The 27,950-nt window shown below is 44.1% G+C and overlaps 1 protein-coding gene across 3 annotated transcripts in view; it reads right to left on the bottom strand.

Moving 5' to 3' along the window:
• Positions 1-12,420, bottom strand: part of WTAP (WT1 associated protein) — a 36,105-nt gene extending 23,685 nt beyond the window's left edge. The window contains exons 1-4 of one of the 3 annotated variants that reach the window (XR_010086614.1): positions 12,167-12,420; positions 6,492-6,590; positions 1,031-1,066; positions 489-544 (exon numbers count right to left, since the gene is read on the bottom strand). Coding sequence is in view for 2 of the 3 variants with exons in the window: in XM_063443216.1 (XP_063299286.1) it covers positions 489-544; positions 1,031-1,066; positions 6,492-6,581 (182 nt within the window). In the remaining variant the exon portion in view is untranslated. The remainder of the gene's footprint in view (positions 1-488; positions 545-1,030; positions 1,067-6,491; positions 6,591-12,166) is intronic. The other 2 variants (XM_063443216.1, XM_063443217.1) reach the window with 2 other exon arrangements.
• Between the last annotated feature and the right edge of the window lie 15,530 nt (positions 12,421-27,950).

Genomic DNA, 27,950 nt, shown 5'->3' with positions numbered 1-27,950 from the left:
TATCTGAATAGTGTTGGATAAGTCAGAAACAGTTAGTCTGGGAATCATGTTTACAAAATATAAGTGCAATAAACATTAAAGCACTTTTATGCATTAAGCTAAATATCAGACAGTGGAATTTTTCCTTTAATGAAAATGTTTTAAATAAAACCATGTCATTTGGAGTAATCTAACATGCATAACACAAAAAAATTCCGATATCGTGAGCAGCAGAAATACCACTAAAATAATGTTTTCCATTTTACTGTCCAAACCATATAACTAAATGTAAAGACTTATGAACTCGGCAATCAAAGTTCTAAAATCCCTTTAAGAATCTCAAACATCGGTTATCTTAACTGTTGATCACAGGTGACAGTATTCTTTTTGTCATGTCTTTTCCACATGTACACCAAGTATGATCACTGTATGGTGACACATTGAGCTTCTTTCTCGAGGCAAATAGATTTTTGTATCTAGCAAGGTGTCAATGTATATAGATACTTTACCTCAAAAAAAGTTCATCCCTGGTTAAAACTTTAAATTCTGCATCACTGAGCCGGACCTAAATAAAAACAAACCACAATAAGTTTCAGCTTAAATTCCTTCATGACATAGGACATTCCAAGCTCACATCTAAACTGCCCTTAATAATTAAGAGGTGTATCCCAATACTTGTATGTGTGTGTTTTGGTGCTCATAGTGTACCTTCAACTTGGGCACAAATCACAGGCAATTAAATAAAAGCAACCTCTTAAACCATAAACAAAAACGGTTTAAGGAAAAACCCTGCAGTTCTGAAATTCGCTTACAGCAAGGAAATATGGCTGCATGGTAATATCTGTTAAGGGTAAAACAAACAAAATATAAAAATAACACTAAACATTTCAATATACATATGATAAACAGAAAGGACAACAAACCCCCCCCCCCCCCCCCCCCAAAAAAAAAAAAAACAAGGAATATCCAAATGAATAATGATGATGCATTTGAAATAAACTATTACACAAAAAAAAAAAAAAAAAAATACCCGCAAACTATTTTTACTAACCTTCTTCGGAAGAGGTTCCTCATTTGTCATTGTGACCTAAAAGACAATCATCAAGAAGAAAGAGTCAAAGACTTAGATGTGTCATCACTGTTAAGTCTAATAAGACAAACTGAATGCTAACATGTATCACAAATATAGACATGGAACGTTGACAAGGAGGTTGCAAAAAGTTATTCTACATGTCTTTAAGGCAATTTTAAAGCACATTTTGTTTAGAAAAACTGCAGAAAAAAAATAAAAAATAGATTTTTGAATGAGGACATTTAAAATCTGGAGACCCCCCCCCCCGGCGAAAATGGGCCTATCCTGTTTTGTGCTGAAAACGGGTCAAATTAGCCAAAAAAAAAAAAACAAAAAAAAAACAAACAGCTTTTCTTTTTTTGGTAGTGCAAAGTTTAACCCCTTCAGGACGGAGTCAATAGTACACGTTCTGATCAAAACAAAACGTAAACAAAAACTGGAATTTGCGCTATATGTCTGTTCAACCGTAATTCACCTCTTTCATATTAAATGCACCCACACTTATTATATATCATTTTGTTCAGGAGAAACAGGGCTTTCATTCATATCAAATATTTATATATGAAACAATTTATTATGAATAAAATTAAAAAAAATGGGAAATTTTAATTTGTTTTTAAAATTTGTAGTTCCGCCTCACATTTTAGCTGTAAATGTCATAATACTGTTGCAAAAAAACTAATATTTAGCCAGTGTTTGTGACTAAGTGGCTACTAAAAATGACTGGACATACCCCATTTGCAATACCTTGGGTTGTCTACTTTTGCAAATGGTATGCCATCATGGGGGTAATTCTTATTCCTGGGCTACCATACGGTTTCAAAGGCAACATAACTAAACTGGCAAATTTCAATGTCAAAAAAATGAAATGCAAGCCTTATATGCGACTCTCTAACTTTCCAAAACACCATAAAACCTGTACATGGGGGGTACTGTTATTCTCGGGAGACTTCACTAAACACAAATTAGTGTTTTAAAACAGTAAAACATATTACAACAATAATATAGACCATAAAAGTGCTGGCTGTTTGTAAAAAATGCAAAAAACGTCACTTTTACTTAAAATATCATCGTTGTAATACAATTTACCAGTTTTAAACACTAATATTTGAGTTCAGCGAAGTTCAGCGAAGTCTCCCGAGTAAAAAAGTACCCCCTATGTACAGGTTTTATGGTGTCTTGGAGAGTTACAGGGTCAAATATAGTGCTTGCGATTTAAATTCTCTGCACTTTCTCCCTGTGTTGTCAGGCATGTCAATCAAATTTTAATTAATCCAATGACATAATTATGTTAAAAGATTACTTAAATATACACGTAGAATTTTAATATATATGCATTTATAGGTATTTAAATTCTACGTGTATACTAATGTAATCTTTTATGCAATTATATGTATTTATCTATATATTTTTTTTTTATTTGTGGTTATTTGTATTTTATATATAGATATATATAGAATGTCATTCTAAGTGTATTTGTTACACATATATATATATATATATATATATATATATATATATATATATATATATATATATTAATAACAAAATACAGTTAGAATGAAATTACATATGAATATATAATTTATTTAAAATTTTGTTTCAATATTTTAATTATTTTATTTATTATTGTAATTATACATATATAATATATATACATATTATATATATGTAACGTCATTCTAAGTGTATTTTAATACATATATATATATACACACACACACTAATATTAAAATACATTACGTATGACGTTACACACACACACACATACATACATATACACATATATATATATATATATATATATATATAAAATTTAATTTTACACTACCTACCAGCAGGGGGACTGTCTAATATTTTAGACCGTCCCCCTGCTGGCAGATCCACAGCCAGCTATATGGGGCCAGTTTTGCCGGTGGAGGGCTGCCTGGGCTGTCAGGCAGCCCTCCAGAAGAGGATCGCGGTGGAGGTGAGTAGATCTCTCCTCCAGGGGCTGCAAGCCGTTACGGCGTTCTATGCCGCCGCAACGGCTTTAAAGCCGCGACGGCATAGAACGCCGTAACGGCGTTAAGGGGTTAACAGACATGCTATTTTCCTTTATCCATGTGGGATTCTTTGACCAATAGACTGCTGGTACATTAGCTTAGCACTTTGTGTCTGGAGTGCCCTCGCAAAATATTTTTAATGCTTAACAAGAGTCCCAAACAACCCAACGCCTTGGCGCTTCTTGGACTAATGAAAAAGTATTAGCCTAAGCAGGAATGGCAGCAATCATTGGTTGTGTCAGCCAACCACATTCTGCCAATGGAAGTATGAATCGGTTTGGCTATAAGGAAGTGTGTAATCTCTGCCTTAGCCATTCCTCCAATGGTTTTGGGAAGCCAGGGACCATAATTCAGTAATAAAGAAACACTTTAGCGTTAAGAATATAAACATGCGGAGGGGGGCGGAGTTAACAGCCGTGCTGGAAAGGTGCATGGCACATGGGCTCCTGCTGTACCAGCCAAAAACGCATCAAATTTTCCTTGTTTGCCACCTCCAAACCTTACAGCTCACGAGATCGCCAGGCACCTTGCCGTCAAGATGGGGCGTAAAACAAAGAAGCCCAGGCAGGATAAACCGAGACACGGCCCCAACATCGCGGAACTCTTACGACAAACGCAGGGGGCGCCCGGGCCTAAAAATGATCGCCTACCCTGAGACTTTTCTGAACTATCAGATGATTTCTCCTCCGGGGAGGAAGCACCAGACTTACCTCAGATGGAAACGCCGAGGCAGAGTGCCCGGGAAGCGGACACCTCACCGGTGACAACGGCGGTTCTAAAGTCTCTGCTAGCCGACCTCCAACGGACGTTGCGTCCCTCGGGGTCGACATCCACGGCTTAACAGGGAGAATCGGAACCCTGGAGACATCGACCACTGACCACACATCCCAGATAGCTGCATTACAGCGAGAAGTACAAGGCCTCAAAAGCCAAAATGACAGGCATGAGCGCCAGTTCGCAGCAATAGAAGACGCAAGGCGGGCCAAGAACTTAAAAATTCGAGGCATCCCGGAAGATATCCTGGCCGCGGAGCTCCCACACATGCTGAGGCGTCTATTAACGGCACTGCTACCGCCGCGACAAGCCAAGACCGCGCAGCTGGACGGCTTCTTCCGAGCCCCGAAACCAGCGAAGGCAACTGCCGCGCCATCCTGAGACCTCATCATACGATTCCAGCACCACAAAGATAAGATGGCGGTCGTGGCAGCGACCAGGGAGTGCTCCCCTTATAAGTTTGAGACGACGACTCTCTCGTTTTATGATGACTTGACTGGAAGTACACTTGCCTGGCCACTCGGGCCATTTACCATGCTGTTGTAACAGCAAGAAAAACCCTACAAATGGCTGAAGACACGAGCTATATGGCTCCAGAAGGATGAGACCAAATACACAGTAAGCTCCCTCGAAGATGCAGCAGCTTTGCTACACACCCTGGGCCTGCCTAAAGACTCTCTCCAACCCACGGCGAACCAAACCGGGTCTGCTTCGACTCACCAGTGGAATCCTGACCGGGTGCAACCCTTTGTCCCACGCAGAGCAAACCGGGACCAAGCTGAGGCTACAGCAACCTGAAGCAGTCACGTCCCAACAGCCAGGCGTAACACACACGGCGAGACATAGCATGACAGGACCTTCCCGTATAGGGAACCTGCCTCCCGAACACCACATATAACAAGGTACGGCCCGGATAGTTCCACTCACACTACGAGCCGGCCAGGGACCTACCGCCACAGCAAACCACAGACCACATAAAGGCTATACCTGGCCAAGATACCTAACAAGGACGACAAGCCCCCACCACTATACCGGGCACATACCCCTAGCTATAAGGTACCACTTACTAGGATGCGACTAAAATATAAAAAGTGCAAGACTTGATAGGCCACACAAATGCTATTGAATGTTTGTTATATTGGTCTACAGCACAAGCTGTTGTGGCTGTGCAAGAATATGTGTTCTTCTATGCACGGTCAAAATAAAAAAAAATAAAAAATAAAAAAATGAATATAACATGCATTCCTAACACTATATTGCTTGAGTGGCTGCTTAGTTGTCCGGCACCCCTCAGATTGAGAAAATGTAAGTTACCTATCTTTTTACTGCAATCACCGCCTCAGTGGCTGACACTGTCAATCTTAATGATATCAAAACACTGGATTTTGTCTGAAAAGACGGAGTTTACATTGAAAAGCCTGCAGGGAAAGGCAATAGACACAAGAACCACTACATTAAGCTGTAGAAGATCGGGTGACTATAGTGTCCCTTTAAAGGGCTAAGGTCACCCAGACCACTTAATTTAATTTTGGAGAAACTGAAATGTTTACATTGCAGGTTACACACATCTCTAGTGGCTGTCTAGAGATGCTTCCTTTTAATCTATAACAAAAAAATAAGGTCAGATTCAAATAAAAGTAAACCGTGACAAAAAATTAATTTGAAAACAAGACCAGAGAAGTGAGTGTTAAAACAAAACATATACAAGTTTGTAGGTTTATCTAGAGATTACTTTAAAAGAAATACAAATAGAAAATCAGTAATGTCTCAAGGGATAAGCTTGTTTTTCTGAATCAAATTGGTCCTGAGAGGGTTGTGCCTTTGCACACCAGATGCAGGCTCTAATTAAAAACCTACAATCTAAAGTGATTTTTGTTGATTAGATAATCAAGGAGAGCAGGACACCTATGCAATACAGATGAGCTACATTTAAGAATTCTAAGGTTTAATTGCAAAGAGCTGTAATGTTAACTAAAGCTTATTGTCGGATATTTATGACAACCCAAATATGTTTAATAAATGTAATATGCAAAAGATTGTCCTCTTGTTTTCAATAAAAATGCTAACAGTTATTTGCACATGTTAACTAGAACTTAAAGAAACACTAGAGACACAAAGCACTCCAGCTTGCTGAAATGCTGTGGGTGTCTGGAATCTGTCTTTTTTTCAAGTTGATAAAAGTGCCGATTTTAATAGATAGTGACACTTAAAACCATGGGCAGAAATACCTCCTGGATGCTACTCATAGAAATGCTGATACAGGGGATGGCTTGCATAGGCCATCAACTGGTGTAAGGTATTTTTTCACACCACCACAGAGAAAACAGGCAGGGGAAGAAAAAAAAAAAATGCAGATTTTGTGTGGGGTACATCTACTAAACAGTAATAAAACAAACCAATAGAGCATGCCTTTAATAAGGAACAGGCATTTTTAAGTGACAAATGTACAAACCTGTAATTTAAAATGAGTAATGAAAACTTTTCACAACTGCTTAATTAATGTAGCTCAACCGTACACCCTTCCCCAAAAAACAATATTACCCACATATGACAAGAAACAACTGTTTTGTTGACTTTAAGCTGTTCAGCAATTCAAGATATTTTAATAGATTTGCACTTACATTTTCTGTCTTGTGCTGAGGAGGGATTTCATCAGGCCTCCTCTTCCTAAATGGCTGTTCATTTTCCATCTTTTTAACTCTTTGTAACATGTTTTAGAACTAGTACAGAAAACAGGAAATATGAAGGAGGTTAGAGTAGTAGTATTGATAACACAAAATATTCAATTATATTTCAAAAACTGCTGAACAGCTTAAGAGAACTAATGGAATACAGAGAAGCAATGTTTCCATGTAACAGAGTACTTAGTGCTGTGATGGTGAATGTTTGGTACTGAAGGTATCTACCATGAAAATAAATAACTGATAATACAAAACGCAGATACAGAAATACTTTAAAAAGATACAAACAAACAAAAACAAGCAATTCCAGTGATCATAATCAGGGCCAAAATTCTAAAAGTATTTATGTGCGAATAGACGAGGTAGTAAAACTATATTACTTTATGAAAAGTTGAACTGGTGTGCAACAGAATGTATAAAAAGAATATGAAATTATCAAAAAAAAGCATTATTAAAGGAGATGCGTCAATTGAATGAATTTGCTTTTTCACTTTCAATGCAGAACCATTTAAAGATTTGCGATGGTACCACAACCTTACTGGTCAGACACCCCTTTCTCTGAAACATGCAGACCTCCCTGAGCTAGGTCCTGCAGTGCAGATCCAATTCATTAGTGGAGATCATCAGCTAAAGGCTAAACCCTGCAATGCTGGTGGTGATCAGGGCCTGGTAGACCCCAGGTAAGTTGCCAAACCGGTCACAAACTCACTACTTATGGAGACAGGGCTCAAAATGTCCACTCGCAACTACCTAATGGCAAGCATAAATTTAGCCCTGATGAAGAGAAATTTACCACTAGCAAGCATACTATGATTTGCAGTAGGGAGCAACTTTTAACGACTAGCTGTAGCATTGCACTTTTTTCATCTTTGCTGGGAGATCCCCATTGGTTATGGTGCTCTGGTGTTCCTTTACATAAACTCATTTCATATATGACCAAGGATTAAAACTTTGATTAAAGGGTTACTTCAAGCATCATGACCACTTTAGCATTTTGAAGTGGTCATGGTGCTTAGATCCATATGTGCTGTGTTTTCAGTTTGAAACACTGCACATACAGAGGTATTTTTTATTGCTGTCAGAGGTGTAACTTCTCCTATGGCAGTGTTACTGACCATCAATAAAGGGACTCTATAACTACCGTGACTTCTTCACTTCAATGAAGTGGTCTGAGTGCCATGACTGTCTGTTTAACCCTGGAAATGAGAACACTGACATTTTGCAGCTACAGCAATGTTTTAATTAAAGGTTAATATACCTCTAGTGTCAGGAAGACAGTCAGAGGTGCTTCCAAGTTAAACTGTTATAGATCCAATGACTCTCACTTAGAACATTTGATTAGAGCAGCGTTTGGCCGCCCATGCACACTGGCCTCAATGCTTCCCTTTGGGAAAACATTGGATTGGCTGAGATCAACATGATGATGATCAAAGCGATGGAGCAGCAGTGAGGAGAGTTGCATGCAAAGAGATATATGGAAGACTTACCCTTTAAACTCCACCAACAGGGGGGGTGGGAGGGGGAGTGGACACCTAGATGGGTTGGTGAACAATACAACAGGTTTGTATTCCTAATGCTAGTGTTCCTTTAACCAACCCGGAAGAAGAACCACAGGCTCACTAATGTTAATGCTGTGCAAATTCCATGCACAGAAGGTAATTTTTTGGATGAGCGTGATCAGCTGACACCCTCAGCAAATGAATGACAGCCGAGACCGTATCTGACTCCAGCAGCTCTGCAGAAATCGGATGCATGTCACCTGGCTCAGAGGAGGCTCTGCACTTGTGAAGGGTTTGAAGTGGTTTGGGTGCACTGTTCTTATCGCTCTGAGTCCTGTAACGTAAAACATTGCAATTTTTGAGAAACTGTTAACATTGCAATACTAAGATAGCCACTAGAGGCATTTCTGGGAGTTTACCAGACTCTAGGTACCATAAATCAGTGGTCTCCAACCCAGTTCTCATGGACCACCAACAGTCCAGGATTTATGTATTACCCTGTTTTATTCAAATGGATATACTGAAAAAAAACTGCAGTGTTGGTGGTCCATGAGGACTGGGTTGGAGAACACTGCCCTAAAAGACGCTGGACATCCTCAAGCTCTGCCTGAGGATATCCAGCGTCCGTGAAATCCCCATAAGAAAACATTGAGGTAATGCTTTCCTATGGGGTAGGCCTAATGAGCATGTGGTGCTTGCCATGCAAGTGCAATAGTTCCCCCCATCTGATGACGGAAGAGGCGGAGCACCGATGTACATGAGCACTGAAATCAGGTAAGAAAATAAATGTTTTTTGTTTTGTTTTTTTAAACCTTTATGTGTGGGTGTACAGGGGGGAACAGATGGCACTGTGTCAGAAATAGTTTTGCTTTAACATGCTTTTCTCCAGGCAAAACCAGTGTCTAGACGCAGCAAGCATAGCGGAGCTTACTGAGCTGCAGATTGAGGCACTTCCACAAGCGCATTATAGAGCCAAGTTTACCAACAGTGAACCAGGCTATGCGTATGATAAAAGCCGCAGTATGGTGGCTATAAAGGCAAAGAGGAATTCCACTCATCTTAATTGAGTGGAACTACTCTTTGGGGATAAAACTACTAATCAAAGTTAAAAACCAAGTAACTTACAATTGATAATAACACTAGAAGCAAAAGCACTGCAATGAATATCTTGGGTTTTTAAATCCAATTATACATTTGCAAATATATTTTGCTCTCAAAGGAACTCGTATGCAACAAATTGCATACTGTTGTGATCTTCAAATAAGCCAATTATGATCATAAATTAGTTATGCTCTAGAATAGCTTAAAAATAACATTTAAAAAAAAAAATCAAAAAAAATCACCAAGTAAACCTTACCATGCCTGCTACATCCAACTGTTCCCAATTATATTCATTACCACACAGAAACAAAATCTAAATATATTATATTTACCAAGTTAATTTGAGTAGAAGCATTGGCAAAAGGAATGGGAGTACATTCACTGCAGTAATAAACTGGAAGTGAAAGCTGTAAGCATTCACTGCAATTCGCAATTTCTTTAGGCACCGTAAAAATAAATAAAACCACTACAGTAATGTTACGGTGTTCAGAGTTTTCCACTGCTATTTTGGTCTAAAAATTCTAATTTCTTAACAACTGAAAGCCGGTGAAAAGCCCTGCAAGATAACACTGATGATCACCAAGCAGTTCTACTACTACTGACAAATATAAAGAGCCCTAACAATGCAACAGGTATTTTAAAAGGGACACTATAGTCACCTGAACAACTTCAGCTTAATGAGGTTGTTCAGGGGAGAACTATAGCTCCCTGCAGCCTCTCTCATGTAAACACTGTATTTTCTGAGAAAATACAGTGCTTACATTGAAAGCTAGGAACACCTCCAGTTGCAGTCACTCAGAGTGAACCAGAGGGACTTCGGAGTTGATGGAGGCATAATATGCCTCCATCCACTCAGATCTGCTGTCATCAGAGAACAGGGCAGCACTGTGTCTCCTCCCTCTGCATGCAGACACTGAACTTTCCTCATAGAGATTCATTGATTCAATCCATCTCTATGAGGAGATGCTGATTGTCCAGGGCTGTGTTTGAATCATGCTGGCTCTGCCCAGGATATGCCTCTTTGTCAGTCTCAGCCAATCCTATGGGGAAGCACTGTGATTGGATCAGGTTACCACATGTCAGCAGACTGCTTGTTTTTCTGAGTCTAACAGCATGCAGATTTACAGCTTCAGGCTTGAATACAGTAAGATTTTTACTATATTTATGGAGGCATGAGGGGCCCAGGGGGGCTAGATGGTGGTGTTAACACTATAGGGTCAGGAATACATGTTTGTGTTCCTGACCCTATAGTGATCCTTTAAGCATTACCAAAAACCACCATGACTTGTGGCAAAAGGAACTGAAGGAAAGACAGGATACCAGATGCCAATTTTGCACAGAATTTATATTAGCCTGCCTGGAACTCACATTAATTTCTGTACTTGCAGAGTCTAATAGCTTCTCACTGAGAAACACTGGGCTGACATTCCACAGCAATAGATGTGTGTCCTCAATGCTTCTCAGTAAAGCATCTGACTGAACAAAAAATTACCAGCACTGATGACTTCAACAGATGAGAATAAGGCTGTAGTGAGATGGCGGTTGCAGCATTGGAATAAAAAAAAAATACGTTTTACTCTGTAATGTTAAAAGAAAACAAACAGAGGTTGGCCCAGAATGTAAAATAAATACAGGATCATATTAAATTTTAAAAGGTATATTTTAGTGTTCTTTTTATTAAATAGGTCAGAAAAAAAAATTGATGTGTTGACTGATGTCCAAAAAGCATGTCACTCTTGAAAAGTCACAGAATTAATTTTATATATTTGGATTTGTACAGAAGATGTTTGCTTATTTTCCTTTCTTTGAGCCTATTTCATGCACAATTAAAAATTACAAGCTAGAATCATTAACCCAGAGAAACAGTGACACCACTTTTTCCCATGGGGTAGCAGATATACTGTACTTGTGTGTGGTTGTGCCATGAGCAATATTGATTTAGGACTGCAAAGAATGTAAATTTTAGGTCAAAACAGACAAAATTTAAACATAACTACCTAGCAGTTTTGATTCCATTTCGACTTTTAAGGCCTAAAATGTGAAATTCATTTTTAATTCCAGTCAATTTACACTTAAGTGATTGACCCTTTAGGAGCTGGCATTAGATTCAGGAGAAAACGAGGAGGGCTATTACATAAATGTTCTTCGGACTTCATGAAAATCAGAACAGATTGGCGTCTTTGATAATTATAAAAATAAATAACATATATACACATACATATGTTGCTGATGTAAACATATTAAGAACCTTTTTTTGTTCAAATGTCCACATAGGGAAGAAAACAGAAATCCTCAAAGTTCTATCAGAGAAGCCTTGAGGCTGTCATTACCAGTCCTTAATACTACCCACAAATTGTGCAAACTATTTTAATATAAAAACACATAGGCAAAAAAAAAAAAAAAAAACCACCTCTTCAGATTCAACCTGGCAAAACACGGAAAAGGCAGCCTTTGCCGGGCAATCCCAGCACTTGGCAGGAATATCCTCTCTCAAGAAGGCTGCTACCATTCAGAGAGCAATGGAGAGGACGCACATGTATCAGGCGGATCCATACAATCTCCAGGAGAAAGCCAGGTCACTTCCCCAAAAGTAATAAAGATAACATTCCCTATCAAACAAGCGTAAGAGAAGGCCTCGGATGCTCAGCTTTTCCTGTCACATACAAGATCCCTTCCAACCAGGCACAGCGACAGATCCCCTTTCACCCATCCGGCCCGCGGTTACCGCAGAGATATTTATTATAGAATGAGACCGTGTGAAAACAATGGTCAGTGTGGGCCCCCTCTGCACCCCGGGAGGGGGCTCGGCCCTCGGTGTGTTCTCAGCCTGAGGTCAGCGGCGGCGGAGAGAGGCCGGAGAGCCCCCAGCACCGCCATTTTTACACTGTGGACACGACAAACCCCGCTGGTGGCATCACCCCGGGCCCCAGACACTCCGCTTAGACCCCGGGCACCGCCTCACACACCGCCAGTAACACAGCCAGCCAGCTCGGCTCTGCGCGGCCTCGCTCTCACCTCTATCGGGAGCAGCACACGGGCGGCTCCTGGCGCTCAAAACGCCCGCTCCGGGCTGCACTGGGGATAAAGCGGGGTTTGCCCTGGCCGGGTCTGTGAAGGTCGCCCTGGCTATGCGGCAAGCTGTCTTCTTGTTTCTCCGTGTTCCCACTCTCCTGAATGGCTTTCCTTTTCCCTCCTCTGCCTTCTTTCTCTCAAGATGCCTCCGACACAAAATGGCGGCGCAGGAGGAAATGAGCCAGGCCCGGCCTCCATGTTACACACAGACACACCCACTGCCATACAGCGCTCCCTGCCTGCCACACAGCGCTGCCTGACGGAGAGAGAGCAGCTACTGTGCGGGGGAGAAGGGGACCGTGATGTGTTACTCGGCACACCAAGAATAATGATTGTATATTATCAGTATTATTATTTATAAAGCGCCAATAGATAAAGTAGCGCTGTACAATATATACATATTTATTAAACTTGTTGAGGGATCAAAAACCCCAAATAGAAATAAGTTTCTTTTGTTTTACACATGTATACAGTGGTGTATCCTGGTTTTGTGCTGCCCTAGGCAGGACAAAACTCAGGCGCCCCCCCCCCCCCCCCCCTGTGCCACCCCCACCCAACCTTTCCCCCTGCCCCGCATTCTAAATACACACACACACACACACACATTCACTGACAGATACGCATACACTAGCTAACAGAAACACACACAAACTAACAGACACACTCACTCAGTAACAGACAAACACACTCACTAACAGACACACACTCACTCACTAGCAGACACACACACTCACAGGCAAACACACACACTAACAGACACACACAGTCAGACACACACAGGGCCGGACTGGCCCACCGGGATACCGGGAAATTTCCCGTTGGGCCGCGGCACCTGGGGGCTGCTCTGGCAATATATGTGCCACCGGGTGGCCAGTCCGGTGGCACACACTTTGAGGGGGCCGGCCGGCAGGCGGCCGCATTGCACGCTGCAGCCTCACCGGTCCGGCGGCACACCTAATGCTGAGGGCTGAGGGAGGAGCATGTCTCTCTACCATGCTCCCTCGCGGTTCCCACAATCCCCAGCAGCATCCGTGCTGGGGATTGTGGGAACCGCGAGGGAGCATGGTAGAGAGACATGCTCCTCCCTCCCCCTCCAGTCCTCAGCATTAACAGTGCTGCCGGACCGGCGAGGCTGCAGCGTGCAATGCGGCCGCCCCCCTGACTCCTCTCAGGTGGGTGGGGGGTGAAGAGAGAGAGAGAGAGACAGAGGTGGGGGGGGAATGAAGAGAGAGACAGAGGTGGGGGGGGATGAAGAGAGAGACAGAGGTAGGGGGGGATGAAGAGAGAGACAGAGGGGGGGATGACGAGAGAGACAGGGGGGGTGAAGAGAGAGACAGAGGGGGGATGAAGAGAGACGGGGGGATGAAGAGAGAGACAGAGGGGGGATGAAGAGAGAGACAGAGGGGGGATGAAGAGAGAGACAGAGGGGGGGTGAAGAGAGAGAGAGGGGGGGTGAAGAGAGAGACAGAGGGGGGGATGAAGAGAGAGACAGAGGTGGGGGGGATGAAGAGAGAGACGGGGGGGATGAAGAGAGAGACAGGGGGGGTGAAGAGAGAGACAGAGGGGGGGATGAAGAGAGAGACAGGGGGGGATGAAGAGAGAGACAGAGGGGGGGATGAAGAGAGAGACAGAGGTGGGGATGAAGAGAGAGACAGGGGGGTGAAGAGAGAGACAGAGGGGGGTGAAGAGAGACAGAAGGGGGTGAAGAGAGAGACAGAGGGGGGATGAAGAGAGAGACAGAGGGGGTGAAGAGAGAGACAGAGGGGGGGTGAAGAGAGAGAAAGGGGGTGAAGAGAGAGACAGAGGGGGGATGAAGAGAGAGACAGGAGGGTGAAGAGAGAGACAGAGGGGGGTGAAGAGAGACAGAAGGGGGTGAAGAGAGAGACAGAGGGGGGATGAAGAGAGAGACAGAGGGGGTGAAGAGAGAGACAGAGGGGGGGTGAAGAGAGAGAAAGGGGGTGAAGAGAGAGACAGAGGGGGATGAAGAGAGAGACAGGAGGGTGAAGAGAGAGACAGAGGGGGGTGAAGAGAGAGAGGGGGGTGAAGAGAGAGACAGAGGGGGGGATGAAGAGAGAGAGGGGGGTGAAGAGAGACAGAGGTGGGGGGGATGAAGAGAGAGACAGGGGGGGATGAAAAGAGAGACAGGGGGGGTGAAGAGAGAGACAGAGGGGGGATGAAGAGAGAGACAGAGGGGGGGATAAAGAGAGAGACAGAGGGGGGATGAAGAGAGAGACAGGGGGGTGAAGAGAGAGACAGAGGGGGGGTGAAGAGAGATACAGAGGGGGGGTGAAGAGAGAGAGAGGGGGGTGAAGAGAGAGACAGAGGGGGGATGAAGAGAGAGACAGAGGGGGGGTGAAGAGAGAGACAGAGGGGGGTGAAGAGAGAGAGGGGGGTGAAGAGAGAGACAGAGGTGGGGGGATGAAGAGAGAGACGGGGGGATGAAGAGAGAGACGGGGGTGAAGAGAGAGACAGAGGGGGGGATGAAGAGTGAGACAGAGGGGGGGGATGAAGAGAGAGACAGAGGTGGGGGGATGAAGAGAGAGACGGGGGGATGAAGAGAGAGACGGGGGTGAAGAGAGAGACAGAGGGGGGGATGAAGAGTGAGACAGAGGGGGGATGAAGAGAGAGACAGAGGGGGGGATGAAGAGAGAGACAGGGGGGGTGAAGAGAGAGACAGAGGGGGGATGAAGAGAGAGACAGAGGGGGGATAAAGAGAGAGACAGAGGGGGGGATGAAGAGAGAGACAGGGGGGTGAAGAGAGAGACAGATGGGGGTGAAGAGAGATACAGAGGGGGGGTGAAGAGAGAGAGAGGGGGGTGAAGAGAGAGACAGAGGGGGGATGAAGAGAGAGACAGAGGGGGGGTGAAGAGAGAGACAGAGGGGGGTGAAGAGAGAGAGGGGGGGTGAAGAGAGAGACAGAGGTGGGGGGATGAAGAGAGAGATGGGGGATGAAGAGAGAGACGGGGGTGAAGAGAGAGACAGAGGGGGGGATGAAGAGAGAGACAGAGGGGGGGGATGAAGAGAGAGACAGAGGGGGGGATGAAGAGAGAGACAGGGGAGGTGAAGAGAGAGACAGAGGGGGGTGAAGAGAGAGACAGAGGGGGGGGGTGAAGAGAGAGAGAGGGGGGGTGAAGAGAGAGACGGGGGGATGAAGAGAGAGACAGAGGGGGGGTGAAGAGAGAGACAGGGGGGTGAAGAGAGAGACAGGGGGGGGATGAAGAGAGAGACAGAGGGGGGGGGAGAGTGCCACAGGGAAAGGAGGGAGAAAGAGACAGAGGGGGGAGAGTGAGACACAAGGGGAGAAAGAGGGGTGAATAGAGAGAGACAGTGCCACAGGGAAAGGGGGGAGAAAGAGACAGAGGGGGGAGAGTGAGACACAAGGGGAGAAAGAGGGGTGAATAGAGAGAGACAGAGGGGGAGGGAGAGTGCCACAGGGAAACTCTAGCCCTGGAGCTACGGGCTAGAGTTCACTCTCACCACTGCGACCACCAGGGATTCCTGGTGGTCCAAGTGGTGAGAGTGAACTCTAGCCCCATACAAACCCTGCCCACACACACCATACACATTCACACACTGCCCCCCCATACATACACACAGACCCCCATACACACATTCCCCTACACACACAGCCACCCATACACACATTGCCCCACGCACCCTACACACTGAACCTTTCACACACATTGCACCCCTCACACATTGCACCACTGCTCCTATACCCTACTACAGCCCCATATCCCAGCAGACCCCAGGTAAGTTGTCAAACTGTACTTAAACGGTTTGACTACTTACTCTGGGAGCGGGTCCCGGCACTCCTGGCACCATACCCACTACACAGAGCAGTAGTGGTTATTGTGCATGGATTATTTCTTTAAATAATCTATAGGTGCCCCTCCTGAGATCAGGCTCTGGATCCGTCACTGATTTATATTATATATATATACATACATATATATATATATATATATATATATAATTATGCCTATTATATTTACACATATATTAATGTACATTTATATATGCATAATACACTAAGAAATGTCATTGATATGTACAATATGTAATAAGCAGATATTGGCCCAGTCTTGTTGCTAGGTGCATAATCCAGCACAATAACATATTTAAAGTGAAGAGTGCACCCACAGGACCTCAAAATAAACAAGATAAGGTCATTTTTTACAGTTGTGCCCTACATACATTCACCATTTCAGTCCCATTACCAAGCTTTCCTTAATATGTCATGGTAGTTGGACTGAAACATTGGTTATATGCAAAGGCACGTCTGCTTAAAATAAATCTGCACTCTTTTTTTTTAAGCCTATATGTGCTTTTTTTCACGTAATAATTTTAAGTTATCTTTTCTAACTCTGTATCTGCACACTATGCTGGCGCGACGCATTATGGGGCTGGTAAATAATTTTTTTCCAGGGCTGCTTTTAATTCCCAGTCCGGCCCTGGACACACACCCTAACAGACACACACAGTCAGACACACACACTAACAGACACACACAGTCAGACACACACACACTCACTAACAGACACACACACTCACAGGCAAACACACTAACAGACACACACACTAACAGACACACACTAACAGACACATACACTAACACACACACACACACTCACCCACATTAACACGTTTTTTAAAATTTATTTAAACACCCCCCCAGCCTCCTTACCTTTGGGAATGCTGGGGGGGGGGGGGTGTCTCTTCATCCCTGGTGGTCCAGTGGCTGCTGGGCGAGCGGCACTGGCTGGCGGGCGAGCGGCACTGGCGGGCGGCTGGCGAGGGAGCACATCCTCTGAGCTGTCTGCTCAGCTCCCTCGCGCGCCTCAGAGTGAGGCTGGGAACCGGAATATGACAGATATTCCGGCTCCCAGCCTCACTCTGCGGTGCGCAAGGGAGCTGAGCAGACAGCTCAGAGGAAGTGCTCCCTCGCTGACCGCCCGGCAGCCCAGCATGTCTGTTAGCCGCAAGGCTAACAAGACATTTGCCTTGGGCATTTGGGGGCGGCTTTTTTTGCCGCCCCCTGGAAAATGCCGCCCAAGGCAAATGCCTTGTTTGCCTCGCGGCTAATACGCCCCTGCATGTATAGGGTATTCATTAAACGTTGAACTGCAACAAAATTCAATTAGCACCCAGACCACTTCAGCTCCTTTTGCACTTAGTGCTGCAATTTTAAGCATTGCAGTTCCAGAGAAACTGCATTGTTGACATTGCAGCTCTAAGTCTGCCCACCGTGGCTGTCTACCATACAGCCACTACAGGGCTTCCTGAATCGAAACGGACCTTTGGTTCGGTATCTGATGCTGGACGTCCTCTCGCTCTGCATGAGTATATCCAGCATCAAATTTTTCTTCATAGGAAAACATTGATTCAATGCTTTCCTAGAGGGAGGTCTAATGAGTGCGGCATTTGGTGCGCATAAGCATTACCACCCACTTACATAGTTACATAGCTGAAAAGAGACTTGCGTCCATCAAGTCCAGCCTTCCTCACATTTGTCGCGGGATGTCGCCAAAGGACATCGGCGCTGGGAAAACTAAAGTAAATAAAGGGTTTTTAACCCTTTATTTACCTGGGCGGTGGGCCTCCAGGGAGAGGGTATGCAGAGGGAACTATAGTGCCAGGGATACAGCTTTGTATTCTTGACACTTATAGTATCCATTTAACTTGTTTCAAACCCAGTGTCAGGACGTACAGGACATAATTGCCTTATATCTCTAATTTACAACTTTGTATTCCTTACAGTATAGAATGCCTTTAAAGAGGCACTGTAGTCAGCAAAACAACTTTCACTTAATGAAGCAGTTTTGGTGTATCATGCCTCTGAAGTTTCAATGCCCGGTTCTCTGTCATCTGGGAGTTAAATCACGTTTGTTTCTGTTTATGCAGCCCTAGCCACACCTCACCTGCCTGCTGCAAGAACACACACTGGTTTAATTTTCAATCAGATGTTACTTTTTATCTCCTGCTCTGTAAATTTAATTTTAATTACATTTAGGAGGCTCCTGCAGGGTCTGGCAAGCTGTTAGCAGAGCATGAGATACAAAATTCTAAATTAAACATAAGATGACTCTTACAGGAAGTGTTTAAGAAGGCTGTGTAAGCAGGCCCGGACTAGCCACTGGGCAAATGCGGGATCTCCCCGGCCCGTCAATGCAGAGCCGGCGCTATCTGAGTGCCGGCCCCGCTGTGTTCCATGACGGGCCGCCGACCATGGCAATGGTCCGGGTCTCACGAGAGTGAACTCTAGCACCACAGGTTAGAGTTCACTCACCACTAGGACCACCAGGGATGGATGGCAGCAGACCGATCCCCCTGCCTACGCTAGAGGTAAGAAGGGAGGGGGGTATAATGCCTGCTTTAAATTTTTTTTATTTATTTATTATTATTATTTTATATATATATATATATATATATATATATATATATATATAAAAATATGAGGGAAGGCTGCTCTCCGGACTTTTAAAACATCAAACTTTTATTGAGAAATAGTTAAAAAACGACCAACGTTTCGGTCCCCGCTCGGGACCTTCCTCAGGGTCAAATAGAACAGCAAAACAATACAGTACAGTGTAACAGTGACGAATATATACACCAATAGTCAATTAGTTACTCACTCAGGTGTGTTCCCGTGCGTTCCCGCCATCACCCTGTGTCCTTCCGGGTGTGCGCGCGCATACATGTGCGTAACGTCCTTTCGATTACGTGTCTACGTGTTGGTTCACCCGTCACCCTGGAAACCATATCAACAAAACGGCCTGCTAGTGCAAACCGGACCGTGGTCCACAGAATGAAGGATTCTACAAATATGCTGACAAAAAAGTGCATCTAAGTGCTTATGATTAAAACGATGTATTGCCAGTGAAAGTAGATGTGCAAATCAATATCCATATAATTAATATTAATGACCAAAACTATGTGCATTGGCCCCAAATGGGGTATGTAGGTAATTATGTATATACGGAGTGCATCATATCTAAAGTAGTGAAAACCGCTACTTTCCTCATTAAAAGTGCTGGTGACAAATATAAAGTGCTGTGGCTTTACGTAAAACTGTGCAAATAGTGCAAACAAGGTGCAATGCTCATACATAAAGTAGCTTAAAGTGTAAAATACCTGTGTGTAACAGTGTATTGCAATAACTCCGAAATAAAACTACAACTAATAAAAAATACCCAATGCTTTCTATCACTAATTAAAAACATTTAGTGATAGAAAGCATTGGGTATTTTTTATTAGTTGTAGTTTTATTTCGGAGTTATTGCAATACACTGTTACACACAGGTATTTTACACTTTAAGCTACTTTATGTATGAGCATTGCACCTTGTTTGCACTATTTGCACAGTTTTACGTAAAGCCACAGCACTTTATATTTGTCACCAGCACTTTTAATGAGGAAAGTAGCGGTTTTCACTACTTTAGATATGATGCACTCCGTATATACATAATTACCTACATACCCCATTTGGGGCCAATGCACATAGTTTTGGTCATTAATATTAATTATATGGATATTGATTTGCACATCCAATTTCACTGGCAATACATTGTTTTAATCATAAGCACTTAGATGCACTTTTTTGTCAGCATATTTGTAGAATCCTTCATTCTGTGGACCACGGTCCGGTTTGCACTAGCAGGCCGTTTTGTTGATATGGTTTCCAGGGTGACGGGTGAACCAACACGTAGACACGTAATCGAAAGGACGTTACGCACATGTATGCGCGCGCACACCCGGAAGGACACAGGGTGATGGCGGGAACGCACGGGAACACACCTGAGTGAGTAACTAATTGACTATTGGTGTATATATTCGTCACTGTTACACTGTACTGTATTGTTTTGCTGTTCTATTTGACACTGAGGAAGGTCCCGAGCGGGGACCGAAACGTTGGTCGTTTTTTAACTATTTCTCAATAAAAGTTTGATGTTTTAAAAGTCCGGAGAGCAGCCTTCCCTCATATTTTTCTACATTATTTGGAGCTCTGGTGGTGCGCCCGGCATTGGACTGTCTTTAAGCGTGAGTGCAGGGGATATTTGTACTTTTATATATATATATATATATATATATATATATATATATATATATATATATATATAAAATACATACATCTTGGCATTTACCTGCTTCCCCCAACACACAATCCTTACAAACACACACATCACCCTTACACACACACATCATCCTCACACAGCACCCTAACACACACACACACATCACCCTAACACAGCACCTTAAAACACACAGCACCCTAACACACACACACATCACCCTCACCTAACACACACACACACACACATCACCCTTACACAGCACCTTAACACACACAGCACCCTCACACAGCACCCTCACTCACACACACACAGCACCCTAACACACACACACAGCACCCTAACACACAAAGCACTCTAACACACACACAGCGCCCTCACACACACATCACCCTCACACAGCATCCTAACACACACAGCACCCCCCACACAAACACAGCACCCTCACACACACAGTATACTTCTCACAAATGCACACTAGACCCCTCACACATACCCACTACACCCTTCACACCTCACACATACACACAGCAGCCCCCAAACACGCTGCACCACTCACATACACACACACACACACAATACTTCCAAACATATATGTATATATACTACAGAACCCCTCACACACATACTGCACCCTAAACACATTATATTCCAGACAAACACTAGATTCCTTACCCAACTCTGGATCATCTACAGATATACACACACTAGATCTCTATATACACTCTGAATGCTATCTACACACACACACACACTCACTAGATCTCCTATACACACTCTGGGTCCTTCAAACACACACTAGATCCCCTACACACAGACGCTGCACCACCTACACACACACTGCATTTCTGACATACACACTCTGGATCCCCTATGCACTCACTAGATTCCATGTAAGCAAACACATAGTGTCTCCATAAATGGGATACAGTGAGTATCCCAATTATGGAAACCCTTGAGACAAGTTTAAATTTGCTTGCGCTGTGCAGAACAAATACAGGGCCCTTTTCTCATGCCCTTTGAGGTGGGGCATGCTTGTCATTGGGGATGACAAAACACACCCTATCTGGCCCCGACCCCTTTTCAGTGGGCCGCTGTGAATAAAAACTGCCCAGGCCGAATTTCTTTCCCAGTCCGGCCCTGTGTGGGAGGTGTGACTAGGGTTGCATAAAAAAAAGTGATTTAACTCTTAAGTGACAGAGAATTGAGCAGTGAAACTGCATGATCTATATACCAAAACTACTTAATTATGTTAACGTGTGTCCCTTTAAGCTTAACTTATTTTGGTAACTATAGTTTATCTTTAACCCCTTAAGGACTGAGCCAAATGTACACGTTGTGAACAGAACAAAACGTAAACAAAACCTGGCATTTGCGCTATATGTCTGTCCAACCGTAATTCACCTCTTTCATATTAAATGCACCCCCCCTTAATGTATATCATTTCATTCAGGGGAAACAAGGCTTTCATTTAATATCAAATTTTTAGCTATGAAACATAATTTAATATGAAAAACATGGGAGAAAATAAGACATTTTGTTATTTTTTTAGTTCTACATGACATTTTAACTGTCAATGTCATAATACTGTTTGCTTTTACTGCAATAAAATACACATATTTGTATTTAGCAAAGTCTCACGTGTAAAACAGTACCTCCTACGTACAGGTTTCATGGTGTTTTGGGAAGTTACAGGGTCAAATATAGCACGTTACATTTGAAATTGAAATTCGCCAGATTGGTTATGTTGCCTTTGAGACTGTATAGTAGCCCAGTAATTAAATTTACACCCATAATGGCATACCATTTGCAATAATAGACAACCCAAGGTATTGCAAATGGGGTATGTCCAGTCTTTTTTTGTAGCCATTTGGTCACAAACACTGGCCAAAGTTAGCGTTAGTATATATGAAAAAATGCAAAAAACGCCAATTTTGGCCCGTGTTTGTGACTAAGTGGCTACTAAAAAAGACTGGACATACCCCATTTAGAATACCTTGGGTTGTCTACTATTGCAAATGGTATGCCATCATAGGGGTAATTTTCATTCTTGGGCTACCATCGGGTCACAAAGGCAACGTAAGCAATCTGGCAAATTTTAATGTGAAAAAACATTAAACACAAGCCTTATATTTGACGCTGTAACTTTTGAATTTTTCACGCACAAACAGCACTTACATGGACGATATTATTGCTGTAATACATTTTACTGTTTTGAAACACTAATATTTGTGTTCAGCGAAGTCTACCGAGTAAAACAGTACCCCCCATGTACAGGTTTTATGGTGTCTTGGAAAGTTATAGGGTTAAATATAGTGCTAGCAAATTAAATTCCCTATACTTTCGGCATGGGTTGTCAGGCAGGTCCCGCTAATTGTAATTAATTAAGATACCTAATTATGTAAAAATATTACATAAATATATGTGTAGAATTAATATATGTATATATATATATATACGTATGTGTATATATATGTATATATAAATTTTTTAAATATTTTTATTTATATATAGGTATATATATAGTGATATATACGTATATATCTATGTATATAGATGTATATATTATTTCGTTCTACGTGTATTTTGATATAAATATATATATATTAATATCACAATACAGTTAGAACGAAATAACACACATCTATATATTTTTTAATTATTTATTTTTAATTATTTTTTTAATTTTATTTTTTAACGTATTTACATATTTTTTTATATTATATATAAATATATATATAACAATAATTATATATATATATATATATATATTTAATCAGTATCAGCCTACGTGTAATTTGATATAAATATATAAATATATATATAATTATATAAATATATTAATAGTAAAATACACCTAGACAGTGTATGTGTGTGTATGTATATGTGTATATATATACTTAGATCATATATATATAATATATATATATATATATATATAGGATCTAAGTATATATTTTTTTTTTTTACACTTATTTTAATTTTATTTTATTTGAATTCAGCCAGCAGGGGGACTAACTGTCATTACAGGCAGTCCCCCTGCTGGCAATGCCTGAGCCAGCTAACCCGGCCATGTGATTGTGAGGTGCTCGCAAGGACCTCACTCTCACATGGCCGGGGGGCTCCCAGGAGGAAGGACGTGCCGCGGGGGGCTCCCTTCGAGTCCCCCCAACCGCGATCGCCGGCGTGGGATCGCCGGCGACCGGGTAAGTAAGAAAAAACCGGAGGGCGTACTTGTGACGGAACGCTGGCACTCCGACTGAGTACCTCCGCCAATCGATGCTCCTAGTGCACGCTGAGGACTCCAAGCACTCCAACCGACACCATCAGCACTGCAGACCCCACTTCCAGCGATACAGCTGCGCCAGGGTCTCGCCGTCTCCACCCACCCTGGATCCACGACCAGGATCCAGCTCTCAGTACGTGACCCTCTCCTAAATTCAGAGAGCGTAGCAGGAACAAATCAAGCTCTTGCAAGAGCTGACTCTGGGGAGTATGTGATTATAGCAATCCCCAGAGTGTAGTTATCCCATCCCCCAAGCATGAGCCAAGGCTTCAAGAAAGGTTCAAGATGATCTGGTTTTAATGACCACACACTGGCTTTTATGCAAGTCCCCATGCAAGGGGACATCCCACAGGGTGGGACACATTACAACCAATCACAGACAATACAAACAAAACACTCCCACAGTGACATCACAATCCCTCCTCTCTATCCTGGAGATAATTGGGAAGTAATCAAATTATCTCCCAGGACAGAGGCAAGACTCCATTAACCCCTTAACGCCGTTACGGCGTTCTATGCCGTCGCGGCTTTAAAGGGCTTTAAAGCCGTTGCGGCGGCTTAGAACGCCGTAACGGCTTGCAGCCCCTGGAGGAGAGATGTACTCACCTCTGCCGCGATCCTCTTCTGGGGGGCTGCCTGAGAGCCCAGGCAGCCCCTCTCCGGCAAATGAGGCCCCCGGGGGCCATGTGATCGCTCTCAAAGAGCGATCACATGGCCCCCTATAGCTGGCTATGGATCTGCCAGCAGGGGGACTGTCTAAAATATTAGACAGTCCCCCTGCTGGTAGGAAAGTATAAAAAAAAAAAATACACATGGTAAAATAAAATAAAAGTATTTATATATATATATATATATACATATATATAATATATGTATATATATTATATATATAATATATATACATATTATATATATGTAACGTCATACGTAATGTATTTTAATATTAATATTAGTATATATATTAGTATTAAAATACACTTAGACTGACGTTACATATATATAATATGTATATATATTATATATATAATAGATCTACATATATATATTATATATATACGTATAATTACAATAATAAATAAAATAAATAAATAAAATATTGAAACAAAATTTAAAATAAATTATATATTCATATGTAATTTCATTCTAACTGTATTTTGTTATTAATATATATATATTGGAAACAGAATACAGAATGACATTCTATATATATCTATCTATATATAAAATACAAATAACCGCAAATATATATATATATATATATATAGATAAATACATATAATTACATAAAAGATTACATTAGTATACACGTAGAATTTAAATACCTATAAATGCATATATATTAAAATTCTACGTGTATATTTAAGTAATTTTTTAACATAAATATGTCATTTGATTAATTAAAATTTGATTGACGGAGGGCGTGGCCGGACCGTGCATGAGAGCAGACGTGTAGTCTCAGAGCTCCGTGCCCTCGGCCTATACTAACAGCTAACAAAGCCTGCAAAAGAGCCCTCAATGGTCCGAACAAAGAGGCACCTGCTCCTGGGTACCCCTCACACCGGTTCCCCGAGGAACAGTAGAGGTACCTTAGACGATTTCGTCTCCACTCCGTCGGACTCTCGCTCCGCCGGGCCTACTGCAAAGATGGCGTCGGCCTCCCCTGATGCAGAAAGCGCGGGAGCCCCCTCCGAAGACGGAGACCAGACAGATGCGCTGACAATGATCCGGCAGGAACTCTCCCGGATCTCGTCCAGCATGCTCACGAAGGCGGACTCCACTGGGATGCTGAAAGAGTTCCGAGCAGCTATGCGAGAAGAGATCGCCTCCATGCGCACCGAGCTGACGGCAGTGGAGGTAAGGGTAGAGGCCCTGGAGGCAGAAGCGGAGGCGAGCCGGTCCCAACACAGGTCTGCTGAGGTTGCCACCACAAGACAGGGGAACCTCTTACTTACACTGAGACGGCAGGTTGAGGACTTAGAGAACCGGAGCCGCCGCCAGAACATTCGCATCCGCGGCCTACCTGAGCCGGACTCAACCCCGCTGTCTGAGAAGGTACAGGCCTTGTTCAGGCAGATCCTAGGCCGCAACTGCCCAGAGACTATCCAATTCAACCGGATCCACAGAGCCCTGGGCCCCCCGAGGCAAGATGGGAAACCCAGGGATGTGCTATGCTGCCTACACGCCTATAGCCTGAAGGACGCACTAATGGCGGCCACCAGGGTCTCAGACAACATATTGTTCCAGGGCGCAAATGTGGCGCTGTTCCAGGACCTCTCCGGCCTGACCTTAGACGCTAGGAGAGCACTACGGCCCATAACGGCTATACTACGGGAGAAAAATGTGCCCTACCGCTGGGGCTTCCCGTTCAGCCTGCAGATTCGACAGGGCAATACCTGGCTGCACATCCGATGGCCGGACGATGTGGCCCCCACACTACGAGCGCTACACATCCCCTTCGTACGCACCCGTAACTGGCTTCTGGAGACACCACTGGCTCCCAACCGGAGACGAGATACGGGCAGCCCACCGCCGGACACGCGGAGAGTGAGAGACTCCCCAGCTCGGATGCTTGGAGGCCCGGCGGGATCTGAGGAGTGACTTCCTACTGGAGCACAGAAGCGGACTACTACTGAGGTACCTGGGGTGGGCATCGCGGTTGACCATAGTGGGCAATAGTCAGTAGGTTGGGAGGTGGGGCTGAACCTCGGACACTGGCCAAAGGTGACTCTGCTGCTGCTCCCCCCCCCCCCCCGGTGCTGATCTGCATTACCATGGACTTGGGACGCTTTCCAGTAACTAAGCTCACTCCCCCCCCCCCTCCCCATTGATCCCTTTGGGTTAGCGTATTTATCAAGCGTTAGCCCCCTCCCTGGGATTTGGGTGGGGGACTGGTATCCAGAAAACACCATCCGGATGGGACTCGGGGGAACTGGCTAAACGACCTAACTTGGATGTTGCTTCTGGGGTGGCATGGGCTGGGGAAGTGAATGAGAGTAAGGGGTAGCAATGGGGTCAGTCACATAAGGTGTGCTTCGAAGCCCGGGGGGTTGGGCGATGAGGATTGGTCAGTTAGCCGTGAGTTAGGCCCCCTACCTTGTAAAATGTCAACCGAACCCAGATTTGTACCTAGACCTTAGTTTTAGTTTTGCTCATATTAGAACGGCTGAGGGCTGGACGTTGTAGTTTACGACACACTAATTTTTTCTTCACATTGTACCACATTTACACTGAGTGTACTGAATATACCTGTACGGATTCCGTGTACGACCCCGAGGACAGACTGCGGGTTACGGACGGGAGGACCGCGGGCGACTGAGTTACTTAAAGGGATTGGGGACTCAGACCTGTCGGACGCCTCCCACACAGTCAAGTCCAATCACCTTGGGTAGCGGTTAATCCGCTATTTCCTGACCTCCCTCCCCTCCTCACGGACCCCCCCTTCTTCCCCCCCCCCGACAGTTTTCCCCCTCTTCCCCCCCCCCTCCCCTGACTACCTTCCTCCCTCCCTCCCTACTTTCAGAACCTATCCCCCTCCCTCCCCTGTCGGCTATGGCGGGGAGCCTGGGCGGGGGTTTCGGCCCGGCCCCCCTGCGCCTCTGGACCAACAATGTGAGGGGTCTGAACACCCCGGAAAGGAGGTCTCATCTGCTCCGGTCCCTGTGGACGGCCCGGGCCTCTATAGCGTTCCTCCAGGAGACCCACTTTAAGGGTGCTGCTCCCCCCCCCCTGGGGGACTCGAGGTTCCCAACTGGGTATTTCGCAAACCACCAGTCAGCGAAGAGAGCAGGAGTGGCAATTCTTTTCGCCCGACACATCCCGTTCTGTTGCCTGGATACGAAAGTCGATCCAAACGGGCGCTACTTATTTCTAAAGGGTACGATTGCCGATAAGAAATATACGCTGGCTACAATCTACGCTCCGAACTCGGGACAGCACCGATTTCTCTCAAAGACCCTCCAACTCCTAGACCAGTTCCGAGATGGACTACTCATTGTAGCTGGGGACACTAATGTTCCGTTAGACCCACGTCTCGACACCTCTAGAGGTTGCAGCTCACACTCCGGTCTTTGTATCCGGACAGTCGGGAAGGCCCTGCGAGATTCGGGCTTGGCCGACGCCTGGAGAGTACTCCATCCTGAAGACAGAGACTACTCGTTTTACTCACAGGTCCACCACGGACACAGCCGCCTGGACTATATCCTGATTGCTCAGGAATACCTACACCTCCTTCTGACCTGCGACATCCAGACGACAATCTGGTCAGACCATGCCCCGGTTCTAGCCACGCTGCGCTCCCCCTTGTTTAAACCAAGTGACAGACAATGGAGACTGAATGAACAGGTGCTTGGGGACCCAGTGGTATGCACAG

Source organism: Pelobates fuscus, chromosome 2 (genome assembly GCF_036172605.1).
Source record: "Pelobates fuscus isolate aPelFus1 chromosome 2, aPelFus1.pri, whole genome shotgun sequence".
Taxonomy (NCBI): domain Eukaryota; kingdom Metazoa; phylum Chordata; class Amphibia; order Anura; family Pelobatidae; genus Pelobates; species Pelobates fuscus.
This window is presented reverse-complemented; position numbering and strand designations above follow the sequence as displayed.